The sequence below is a fragment of the Megalobrama amblycephala genome, linkage group LG13, assembly GCF_018812025.1.
Source record: "Megalobrama amblycephala isolate DHTTF-2021 linkage group LG13, ASM1881202v1, whole genome shotgun sequence".
Lineage (NCBI taxonomy): Eukaryota > Metazoa > Chordata > Actinopteri > Cypriniformes > Xenocyprididae > Megalobrama > Megalobrama amblycephala.
Window position 1 is genome coordinate 13,803,560 of NC_063056.1, and position 12,414 is coordinate 13,815,973.

A 12,414-nucleotide genomic window follows, 5' to 3' on the forward strand; every position below is an offset into this window, starting at 1 on the left:
AGCCTTTATGTACAGTGCTAAAAATAACAAAACCGTTCAAAGAGTAGATAAAATCTTGGACAGGCTGAGCATGCATGACATTTTAAAATTCATTGCAAATTGGTTAATAAATAATAGTTTAACTTTGAAATAATAGGCTATAAATAAGACATGTTATATAAAATTAAACAGATACTGAAAAAAGAACTGTTTTTGCCTTAAAAGTTAAGAACACCCTTTAAAGTTTACCTTCATTATAGGCTTAGTCTACTCTTGCCTGAATGTAGGCCTATATAATACACAGACAAAGAAATAAACTATTCTGTAGAGTTTTATTTGCCTGTGGAAATGTAAATGATGTACAATAACAGACGATTTATATAAAACAACAACAACAACAGACATTTTGTTTATATATACACACACACACATATAATTTGTTATATTTTTGGGAAACAAGTTTCAATATTTTATACTATCCAAGCAGTTGAAAAATGTCTCTCAATAATCAATACAAAACCTTTGGCAAGAAATCTGCATAAAGAAATAGAATATGCATATTAAAAGAAATAAACAAAAATTGGTTCAGGTTTGGTTTAACTCAAGTGTACATATATTGAAATGTATGCACTCTGCATAAACTGATTCACATTCATGGTATCAGGGATTCTTTATGAATCTGGACCAGTCACACACTTCAAACTGCATGATGAGGGGGCATTTCTTCCTCCCACTATATTTGGCTTCATTTGCCTTGCCAATATAACGCAGGAGCAGTTTTGTGGCACATTTGGCACGGTGTTTGATTGTGGGTTCACAACAATGAGGTTTCTCCAGCTCCTTCGATTTGCACATATCATTCATGTGGCTGTCGAGCTGCGAGAGAATAGACAGTTTTAAAGCCAGCAACAAGAATAAATAGCATTTTTGCTGAGTTTAAAGTAGCTGTTTATAATTTACATTTATTTATCTAGAAGATTTTTAATCACACACAAATATATGGAGAAAATCAACCCAAAAGCTTGCCTTACCTCGGCCTCTATACATGCAGGTCTCTCGTGTAACACTAGAGGACAGCACCGTTCAACCATTTTATCTACTGAAAAAGGGAAACCCTTCCTGTGGGTGATAAATTAGATTTGAGTTACTAATTCTTGAATATTTTGTAAAAATCTTCATTTTCAAGTGCCTATAGTTTGCTGCATGTTGGTAAAACCAAAATCGAGCTGTCTTAGAATGAAATCAAACACTTTCTACAATTAAATTCAGACTTTTAGTATTTTGTATTTTCTTTGTCCTTGAACAAATGTTTAGCTGTGCCGAAGGTCGACCATGTAATCACATGCTGAGATTATTTTTCAACTGTCCTTGTTTTGACCAGCATTCATGGTCACTGATGTCTGAAAGGACATTTATATTATGAAAACAATTGCATGTGTTACTTAACAGAACTTAAATTTATATGATTCTCACAGTATAAAACACTATTCCAGTATAAAGAGAATTTCAGAGCTCATCCTCATGTACATTACACTATCATTAAAAAGTAGTTGGCCTCACTAAATGTATTTTATTATTATGTTTTATTTATTTTTTTGTTAAATTAATACATTTATTCAGCAAGGCTGCATTAAATTGACCAAAAGTGACAGTAAAGTCTTCTACACTGTCACAAAAAAATCATGGTTTCCACAAAAATATTAAGCAGCACAACTGTATTCAACATTGATAATAATAATAATAATATGTTTCTTGAGCACCAAATCAGCATATTAGAATGATTTCTGAAGGATCATGTGAATGTAGGTTTGGTGAACTTAATATACTTCTTTCAAAAACAATCTTACCAACCCCAAACTTTTTGTTAAGGTTATTTGTTAAACATGTAGTTAGGAATAAAGTGGGTCTTACATGCTCTTGATGGTTGTATGTGTATCACAGAATGCATGAAGAGTTGGAGGAGCAGCAGCGGCATCAGCGCTGAGGTCTGGATCAGTGGAGTTGTATTTTGGATCTGGAGCAGCAGATGCAAAACAAGTGTACTGCTCTTCTCTCTTCTTCTCTCCACAACACTCAAACTTTGGTCCTTTGGTTTTTTTCTCATCTTTACAAAACTTTTCAACCATCTTCTTCCACTGAAGTAGATAAAAAAAGAGCTCATTAAGAATGTTAACACTTTTGAGTGACAAAAATCAGCTGTTACTGCTTAGTTCTTGATAAATACAGTTTAAAAGTAAGATATTGTGGGAAAAAAAAGTTTTGTTAGTTTTGATGGATATATTTGTATCCATCAAACCTAACAATTTAGTATTATTTAGTTTTTTTGGCACACAAAAAATATTCTTGTCACTTCATAACATTAAGGTTGAACCACTGTAGTCACATGAACTGTTTTAAATATGTCTTTAATGGCTTTCTGGGCATCTGAAAGTGTTAATTATCTTGCTGGCAATGCAGGCCTCACTGAGCCATCGGATTTTATCAAAAATATCTTAATTTGTGTTCCGAAGATGAACGAAGGTCTTATGGGTGTGGAACGACATGAGGGTGAGTAATTAATGACAGAATTTTCATTTTTGGGTGAACTAACCCTTTAAGCTACTCCCAGACTAAAATGTATGTTTGAGCTGTTTTAACTAAAAGCAACTTGTTTTGTCTCAAGATGCACACCAGTAATGGCACGTTTATAAAAGCTACTTAAACGTAACTTTCCTGGCTTAGTCTAAGCGCCTGTCTGTGAAACTGGGCCTATGACTTCAAGGAACCTTAATATGTGTAATGTGTGTGTGTGTTTAACCCCTCCGGTTCTACTCGCACTGCGACGAGCGGAATTCTGGTATGGGAGACGGGCACGGTAACAAGGATGCACGCAGCTTCAAGCCGCCAATCGCTAGTGTGCCTCTTGAGGCCAGAGGAGTGAGGTTTACTTGCACAGCTCTTACTAGCTGGCCTTACTAGCCCCTCTAAACCTCACTCCCATCCGGGTCACGGCACCAACGTAACCCCTCCAGTTCTACTTGCACCGTGACGAGCGGAATTCGAACTGGCATTTCTGGCATGGGAGGCAGGCACACTAACAAGGTCGCTAAAGAATGCAGCCCCTAGCATCAGTCGCCAGTCCGTCTCTTGAGGCCAGGAGTGGAATGAAGTTCACACAGCTCTGTTGTATACACTGGCCTCCTTTATATATATATATATCTACCTTTGAATTTAACAATTATCTGCAATTGTTTTCAGTTCAAAATAGTTCTGAAATTGGGATTAAACTGCTATTTTTGAATTATTTATCTTCTTCACCTTCTTTTCAGCACAGTGTTGTTGACCCTTTTTCTCCTTACAGCATTGGTTATATTCTCTCTCCAGGACATTGATGGCCTTTGATTGACGGACCAGCCAGCCATACCCAGTGCAAGGAAGACACTTGGTGAAGTATCTTGGTCGGATCTTGCGATGAGTGCAGATTTGCTCTATGTTGGAGGAATCGGGACGGCCAGGTGGAAAGATGAAGCCTGGAACTTTAGGCTGCTTCTGAGGTGCTCTTGGAGAAGCCACCACTGAGCTGGATGATTAAAGACAGTGGAAGTATTAATACTTTCTATTTTCATTTTCCCTTTTCCTCTGTCTCATTTGCAAACCTTAATTTTCATGGTGGAACGAATGTGTATTTGTTACATCACCACCTACAACTAGCAAATTAGCTGTAGGCGGTGACTAATTATCACTGAGAATGACTCATTTCTGTTTTTAAGGGTTGAGACATGACCAAAAAAAAATAATACTCCCATGTATTTATCTGCTTCCCTTTGTTCAGATATATTATATAATATATAAATATATTATAGTTTTGCTAATTTCCTCTTATTTAAGGTGTCAAAATATCATTTGGTGCAAAGGCCCAGTTATGACTGGTACAGTATTAGCAAAGTCCCTTTAAGACAAGTCATTTCACTCGGCGGCCATCTTTGAAACGCCTCTCGGGCATACTGGGCATCATGCAATGTCTTTGAATGGGGAAACATCAAATTCTCCAAAACTGTTCGCCAACCTTACGATTAAATTTCATATTTGAAATCACCAATGAAATCTAACAACAACCGGCTCATAAATTTAGTTTCTAAACGCTCGAATCATGACAAAAAACTGTATTTTTCAGGCTGGATCAAGCTAATGCGCATGCGCAGACCTAAATGCGCGTCTGTTCGGAGCATAGGTTCGGAGGCGCGAGTCTGACTGTTTCTATAGAAACCGGTGATTCTAACGGCCGCTGAAGTGACGCGTGACTTTACCAGTCGGCGATTGGTTCTTATTTAGAAGGCGGGACTTATTCCGCCATATTGCGCGTTACACTTTCTCCCATTCAGAACAATACGAGTGACACGTCTTGTGTTATTCTATAGTCTTTGGTATTAGACAAATCTAAACTTAATTTGAAAATAAATACAATACTTTTGAAAATATTTTTTTTGTATTTTGTAAATTACGTTGCACAATATATTAATTAATCTCATCTTAAAATGAAGAAACCTGGACCTGAAAAAACATCATACAGTAGTATATTATTTATCATTGGAAATCAAGAAGGTTTTGTAAGACTTATAACTGAAATTTGGAAATAATTTAATTTTGTTAAACATGAACTTTGTGGCTCTTTCGCCACATTTGAATGTCATGTTGGATTGACAATAAAAACAACATTGTATATTTGTTTATAAATGAGAGTGAACTTTATTGAATTGCACTGAATTATTATTGTAAGTATTGAAATAATGTGTTTTGTACAATTTCATAAGATAATGAAAAAGAGGCAGCTTATAGCATTTGTACATTTATTAACAGTTTTGACCATTTAAAGTGTTTTGTCATTTGAAAGCAAATAAAAACAATGTGTCAATCTGACCTGAAAGAGCTATCTTTCTGTTTAAAAAGGAACATAAGCTATATATATATATATATATATATATATATATATATATATATATATATATATATATATATATATATATATACACACAACCTTTATATTATTAAATCAAAAACTGACTGTGTGCCACCTTACATTTTGTCATTATAGATAGAGCAGAAGAGAAAGAATACCACTTCTACACTAATAATAAAAAAACATGTTTATTCTCAATGTTGTATAGAATTTCATTATTTGATGGGACCTATCATGTAGTGTAACCAATGCTGTGTCATCAGGATTTGAAGAATGACTAGTCAGGAGCCAGAGGTGTAATACTGAGTATTTACTAAAAGATAGTTCATTTACATAGGGTGATAAATAGAGAGAAAGGAGAAGACAAGGAACTCCTCTGCTTTCTTCGGTCAGCTTTTATACTGTTTACTAGGAGTTTGTGTAATACATTATCAGTGTTACATAATCTTTAAGTGTGTGACCATTACCGTGTATGTACTTTTCCAGGCAATATGCAAGAATATGCACAAACATTACCAAATATGTGCATTTTAAATCTACCCTACAGCCTCTAGAGGCCTTATCCCAGATGTTCAGGCTTCCAAGTACCATATCAGCATCAAGCAATCTCACACTATACCATTTGTTACATTGACCATTGCATTATAGAGAAAGCCAGTACAGAATAAAATGGTACACACCACACTAACAGTATTAAATTCTAAATAAAATGCTTCTTGTGGCATAAAATGTAATTTTTAAAAACAGTTTCAGTTTTAAGGCGTTTAGACCTGTAAACTGTTATAAAACAAAACCTGATATCATGGCTTACAGAATTATGACATAAAAACACATTTTTCTGTAATACTGACATGTTGTTAAAACCTCTACATGGTAAAGAAATACAGAATATAATAATCAATAAAAATAAAATAAAAAAATCACAGTTGTACCCTGTTTATCTAATTCATCTTGATTCACTCAGGTAACATTACAATCATGGGAACAATTTCCAAATAATTTTTTTTTCTTTTTAAATGCCCTTTAATACCCTCATCTGTCTCTTAAACCAAAAACATACTGCATATACTCCATTAGAAACCTACCCTTTGCAAGCACGGGGGTTATGTTTGAAGCCTCTGATCTTTTTTGGAGTGTTGGCATTTGAGACCTCGGAGGAGACGTGATATGAAGAATCTGAAGCCTCCTTATCAAAACAGCTCCATTTGGCCTTCCCGTTCTTCTTGCAGCAGAAGTAGTGACTGGTCTTAATAGAGAATTCCTCATTACAGTATGCAGACAGACTCTTCTTCCACTGAATGATAGGAAAGACAATAGTCAGGAATAAATAAACAGCTTTAGTATAATTACAATTAGTTACATTTACTATGAAAGCGAAGAGTGCAACAGTCATGAGAGAATCGAACTCAAGGCTGTTTATTTTGACATTGGATCATTTCATGGCTGCCAATGTTTTGGATACTTTATCACCAGACTAAATAGTAAAAGTTTTTATATAAAGACACATTAATCATACATGAGAGTGCAGATATTTCCCTGATAGTGCACAATGTCCATATAAACACTTTTAGTGGATAAGAAAACAAACTTGAGTAACATCTCCCTAGATCTGCAGTTTCTGCTTTAGTAATGTGAGGAATTTGAAAGCTGTTAAGAACAGATGTGAGTGTAAACGAACACTGTGACTCTGTGGCTGTTTGTTTTGTTTGTTTGAGAAGGAGTGATAGAGCAACATGCCTCAACCAATGGCAGAAGTTTGGTGCTGGATCAATGACAACTTTTTGCATTTATAATCATGATCTTGCATACTATTCTAAATCAAACTTTCAGGGAAAATGTCTGAAAGAGCTGCTGGAAGCTGAGTGAAGTCATGTGACTGTGGTGTAGTTTGTTTATAGCCTATGTTTAGCTTTTTACTTGTATTTAGGTTTCATAATTCATTAAAGTTGGGTTAATTTGTGAAGATTATCATGATGAACAAAACATTTAAGAATCATAAACTTTTGTTGGTCACAGAGCTTATTTTCTGTATAAATCCAACAAAGAATCCGAAAAGCCTTTTTTTTCTTTTTAAATCGAGGGAACCAGGGCGATGCTAACTTCTGGTTTAGCTTACAAAAATATGTCATTACTGCAGCACTCCGTTCCATTTGTTGCTGCTTCCATTCTGTTTGGTCACATGGAATTCATACACAGATGGAGCGATAATAACTGACATGATCCATGATAACATGATATTTTTTAGTGATATTTGTAAATTGTTTTTTAAAATGTTTCGTTAGCATGTTGCTAATGTACTGTTAAATGTGGTTAAAGTTACCATTGTTTCTTACTGTATTCACAGAGACAAGAGCGTCGCTATTTTCATTATTAAACACTTGCAGTCTGTATAATGCATAAACACAACTTCATTCTTTATAAATCTCTCCAACAGTGTAGCATTAGCCGTTAGACACGGAGCACAGCCTCAAATTCATTCAGAATCAAATGTAAACAATATAACAGTATACAATACTCACATAATCCGACGCATGCATGCCGCATGCATGACGAACACTTTGTAAAGATCCATTTTGAGGGTTATATTAGCTGTGTAAACTTTGTTTATGCACTGTTTAAGGCAAGCGCGAGCTCCGTGGGTGGAGAGCACGAGATTTAAAGGGACCGCAACCCTGAATCGGCGCATTTCTAATTATGCCCCAAAATAGGCAGTTAAAAAAAAAATAATAAAAAAAAAAATCTATGGGGTATTTTGAGCTAAAACTTCACAGACACATTCAGGGGACACCTTAGACTTATATTACATCTTGTAAAAAAAACGTTCGATGGCACCTTTAACCAAAATCAAAAAAAAAGAAAAAAAGAAAGTCATTTCAATTATACATACACACCACAATAGGAAAGAAAAGTCTATTGCACCTTTCGTTTCATGCCAACTTTAAAGAAGTTTTTCTCAACCAGGGGGTGGGGCAATCTTAAAATTATTTAAATGTTGTTATATTAACATAATTTTGATTAAAAAGCTCATATTTTTCACATTATTTATTTTTGAGTTTATTTATTTCTATTACAACATAGGTACATATCAGCTTAGACAGAAGGGCCTTGTCTTGGACATAAAAGGCTTGAGAACCACTACCTTAAGTGTTTTTTATCAGCCCAAAATTAAAATTCTGTCATCACTTACTCACCCTCTTGTCATTCCAAATCTGTATTATTTCTTACATGGGACACAAAAGAAGATATTTTTAAATATGTGTCAGTATTTTGTCCATACAATAAAAAGTCGATGGGAACCAATATTGTTTTGGACTCCACTGACTTTCATTATATGGAAAAAAACAGTTAAAGTGATAGTTCACCCAAAAATGAAAATTCTGTCATCATTTACTCCCCCTCATGTTGTTCCAAACCTGTACAAATTTCTTTGTTCTGCTGAACACAAAGGAAGATATTTTGAAGAATGTTTGTAACCAGGCTGCTTTGGGGCACCATTGACTTCCATAGTAGGAAAAAAAATACTATGGAAGTCAAAAGTGCCCCAAAACTGTTCAATTTCCCACATTCTTCAAAATATCTTCCTTTGTGTTCAACAGAACAAAGAAATTTATACAGGTTTGGAACAACTTGAGGGTGAGTAAATGATGACAGAATTTTCATTTTTGGGTGAACGATCCCTTTAACAATATCTTCGTTTGGCTTCTGCAGAAGAAAGTCAATCATAAAAGTTTGGAATGACAAGACGGTGAGTAAACAATGATCATTTATGGGTGAACCATCCTTTTAAGGATAAAAGAAAGGTCTTTATAATCAAGACACATGATTTCTGTCAATTCTTTCATCTCTGTCTAAGAGGGCTTTCACACTGGGCACGTTTGCTGTGGTCCGAGTCTGAGCGCGATTGTTCTCTGGTTTCACACTCAACCTGATTATATCGAACCCTGGTGCGTTTGTGTTTATCTCATTCAAACACTAGAAAACAGGATGCAGGTCAGTATATTGTGATTATTTTGGAGCTATTATGCGCAGCAGAGTGAACAACACTTGACTTTACTGTATGTGTGTTGCATGAAGGTGGCTTTCTGCTGCTTGCAAATGGACTCTTTTGAGGAGACAGCGGATTGTGAGCCATTTATTTGGCACTCTGATTGCATTCACTCTGCCTGATTACACTCACACTCACTCACGCTCTTATCCAAAGTAAATCATTATCATTATCATCCCTTATATGTGCTTTATAGAACTATGTATGATGACGCATGTGTAGGTTGCTTTACTTCCTGAACATGTGCGCACCCCAGTCTTGGGTTCGGTACCCCAGTGTGCTTCTGGGTCAGCATGACAGCTTTCACATTACAAATTTTTAATGCGACCCGTGCCCTGTTTCGAACTAAACTGCCAGTGTGAAAGCACTCTAATTGTTTGAGTGCCTCTTGTGACAGCTCCACCAATCATTAGAAGGCATAATAATAATGTTGAGACTCTCACCGCTTGTTCAGCACAACAGATTTGCTCTTCCTGCGTTCCATTAATGCCACAGCAGACGCTGTACCAGGACTGGAGTTGATTGACAGCATCAGCCCGTCGATGCAAATGGCCAAAGCCACTTTGAGGAAACGTGTCCTTTTGGTATCTGGTCGGAGCTTTACTAAACTGACAGATATTATGCAGGTTGCCTGCATTTGGAAAGGCTGGGGGGAAATCAACCTCTGGTCCCATGCTGGCTCCCATGGAGCGAGGGCTAAACACTGGGCGACCTGATGAAAGATGAAAGATTAGCAGATGAAAGACTAAAAGATTTTGACAGGCAAAAAAATATACAATTTTGCTATTCAACAAGAGCAGTCCAAGGCTTCTTTAAAAACTTAAAAACAGCACTTTATATAAAGTGTAAATGCTCAACTTAAGACTTCTCTTATTTCTTCTGACACATTAGTGAAATAAATGTCAGCTCCTAAAACGAAACACATAATACGTACCTATTGGAACACGGTCAGGGTGAAAGTTTGTGTCTTCTCTCTGGGTCATTTCTGAAGAGCCTGCAGCTAAATACATACAAAGAACACATGAAATAATGTAAAACACCATAAGGTACAAATTAACTGACTTTCCATTCAAGAACATGGAGCGATCACTCACCTAACACTTTGGAAAGGTCAGGGAAGATCTGTCTCTGCAGCATCAAAAAGTCCAGTTCTGAAATAAGCAAGAGAAAAGTATTTCTTGCTACACATTTTTTTTTTTTAAATGCTTTTTATTATTTTATTATGAGAAAAAATAAACCAATGATCGACAACAGGGCAAGTTAATCACTGATCACGGACTTACCCTCAGGGGAAAGGGTCACCTCTTTCTGATGGAAATCTGCAACCAAAAGAAAAAAACAAACAGGTCAGGCTCCTGACACAACAACCATGTGTGATCGCACCTTAACAGACCAGCTTTCAATCTGTACACTGAGCTGGTGACATGAAAAGTTTGACTTTTTGGCTTTGTTGGAAATAAATGTAACAACTAATAGACAATTTTTTGTCTGAATGGTAAGTTACTGAATATTAATTATCATAAGTTAATTACTTATAGTAATTGCTCAATATTAATTATGATATTGTTGTTAAGTTGTATAAAACAATACAGGCAATCATTGCTGAGCTAAATATATGCAGCCGATTCACTGACATGTTGATATTTACAACAATGCACTCTAGTGTTATCTATCTATCTATCTATCTATAACATATATATATATATATATATATATATATATATATATATATATATATAGCCTACAAATAAGGTACTAATATGCACACTTTTTGTATGTTTGAGGTACTAATATGCACTCTTTAGGTACAAAGGCGTACCCTTTGAAGTTGTACTGCCCCAAGTGACAGCTTTTGTACCTTTTTTTCTTAGAGTGTGAGTAATACAGTGCTTAACAAATTTATTAGACCACAACCTAATGTAAGGTTTGTGCCACAGCTGCCCTAAACTAACAGTATTGGTGATTAATATGCTATGTTTCTAATGCTAAAATGTAATCATTGTTGGGATTTAATGGAATTAAAGATAGATCGCACAAAAGTTTCATCAAAACCAAGTCTTTGGGAAAAACTAGAAATTATTTGCAAGTCAATAAAAACAGATACTGTTGAAAAGTACATAAAAACAATGCCAGAAAGAATGTTATCAAGGCCAAAGGAGGTCATACAAAATAAAAATAAAATATATAATTTTTTTTGGGGTTATTATGTGTGAATAAAGACTATTTAGTTGTTTCAGTTTGTTATTTGTCTAATAAATTACAATAAAAACAAGTTTTTGACAGATTCCTAAAATATTTGTGTTTTGTCTTTATCATATATATATATATATATATATATATATATATATATATATATATATATATATATATATATATATATATATATGGTCCAAAGTAAAGTCAAAAACATCATCCAAACAGACCTTCATCAACCAGCATATCAGTAATTTCCCTTTGGACATGCGGGGTAGAGTCTGGAAAAGTAGGACACATTGGTATTAGCCATTTGAAAAAAGAAAAAAAAAAAGCTTGCACAAGAACCAACATGCACGAATGTTTTATAACACTGGTTTCCAAGGAACATAACTTGCTGTCACATAAAACGTGACAAAAACAACTTAATATGAATATACTATCATGAACGCCCCACACATTCATATTCATTCTCTGATCATTCCTTTCCTGCTCATATTATGTAGGCTAGCAAATAAGCCACAGTGATCAATGTCTGAGATTTAGCCTATATTCTGTGCAAACGACATAAAAACATTAGCGAGACGCAGGCCTAGAGAGTTGCATTTACCTTCCGATGCATCGCACAGAAGAACAAGTAAAAGCGTCAAATAAAGTCCCACGCCGCGTGAAGAGCTCATGGTCGGTGATGTGCCCTCAGTCAAATACTTCTCGGTTGAAGTTAATGCTTTACAGATGCGAAGCCCGCTGCGCTGATAGTGTGTTGTCCCGTTCCGCTCTTCTGCTTTTAAAGGCAAACTTCCTTACAGGAGCCAACACGCGTCAAGTTCAGGAGGAGATCATATGGAAGAGGAGGTGGACCATCTTCTGCTTTCGCAGTATTGCTGCTGACACACTTTAGCTGCGTTCACATAAGTTCCTCAGTGATAGCTTACGTACCCGTCTCTACCAGCCTCTAATAAGTCAGATGAGGACAGGGATGGAAGTGTTTACCGTCAAAAATACACTCATTTCGATGTAATTTCCTTTCCCAAAAAAGTGTGACACTTCTGCTTGCTCAGAGAACAACTCATTAAAACACGAGTTGCCTATCTAGAAAGCATTGTCTATGAAGCCTAAAATGCTAAGTTTCCTCTCTTTCTTTCGAAAAATGTATGAAACACATTAAAATGTACCTTCATTATACATTTAATTTTATTGTGTTAACTTATGCAGCATCTTTAGAAAGAAATAGTAAAAAATAATGTAATTGTAGCTATAT

At 35.4% G+C, this 12,414-nt stretch overlaps 1 protein-coding gene across 2 annotated transcripts; it reads right to left on the reverse strand.

The window, feature by feature from the left end:
- Positions 1-292: 292 nt before the first annotated feature.
- Positions 293-12,087, reverse strand: ecm1b (extracellular matrix protein 1b). 2 transcript variants are annotated; one of them, XM_048153236.1, is made up of 11 exons: positions 11,764-12,079; positions 11,384-11,434; positions 10,244-10,279; positions 10,055-10,111; positions 9,895-9,960; positions 9,404-9,672; positions 6,001-6,209; positions 3,277-3,538; positions 1,891-2,114; positions 1,011-1,098; positions 293-855 (listed from the first exon to the last, which is right to left on the reverse strand). In XM_048153236.1, exons 1-11 carry the CDS (start codon positions 11,831-11,833, stop codon positions 640-642), a joined length of 1,548 nt encoding a protein of 515 aa, XP_048009193.1. In that variant the 5' UTR covers positions 11,834-12,079; the 3' UTR covers positions 293-639. The 2 variants fall into 2 exon arrangements, with proteins under 2 accessions (XP_048009193.1, XP_048009194.1); XM_048153237.1 differs by lacking the exon at positions 9,895-9,960 and having other exon boundaries at positions 11,764-12,087.
- Between the last annotated feature and the right edge of the window lie 327 nt (positions 12,088-12,414).

What these genes read in the sequence shown, in the direction of transcription:
- ecm1b (XM_048153236.1), bottom strand. Translation starts at nt 11,833, where the DNA reads ATGAGCTCTTCACGCGGCGTGGGACTTTATTTGACGCTTTTACTTGTT. An exon ending in CCCTGACCGTGTTCCAATAG is followed by an intron (nt 9,673 to 9,894) that starts GTACGTATTATG and finishes ATCTTTCATCAG; the next exon opens with GTCGCCCAGTGTTTAGCCCT. An exon ending in CATACAACCATCAAGAGCAT is followed by an intron (nt 1,099 to 1,890) that starts GTAAGACCCACT and finishes TATCACCCACAG; the next exon opens with GAAGGGTTTCCCTTTTTCAG.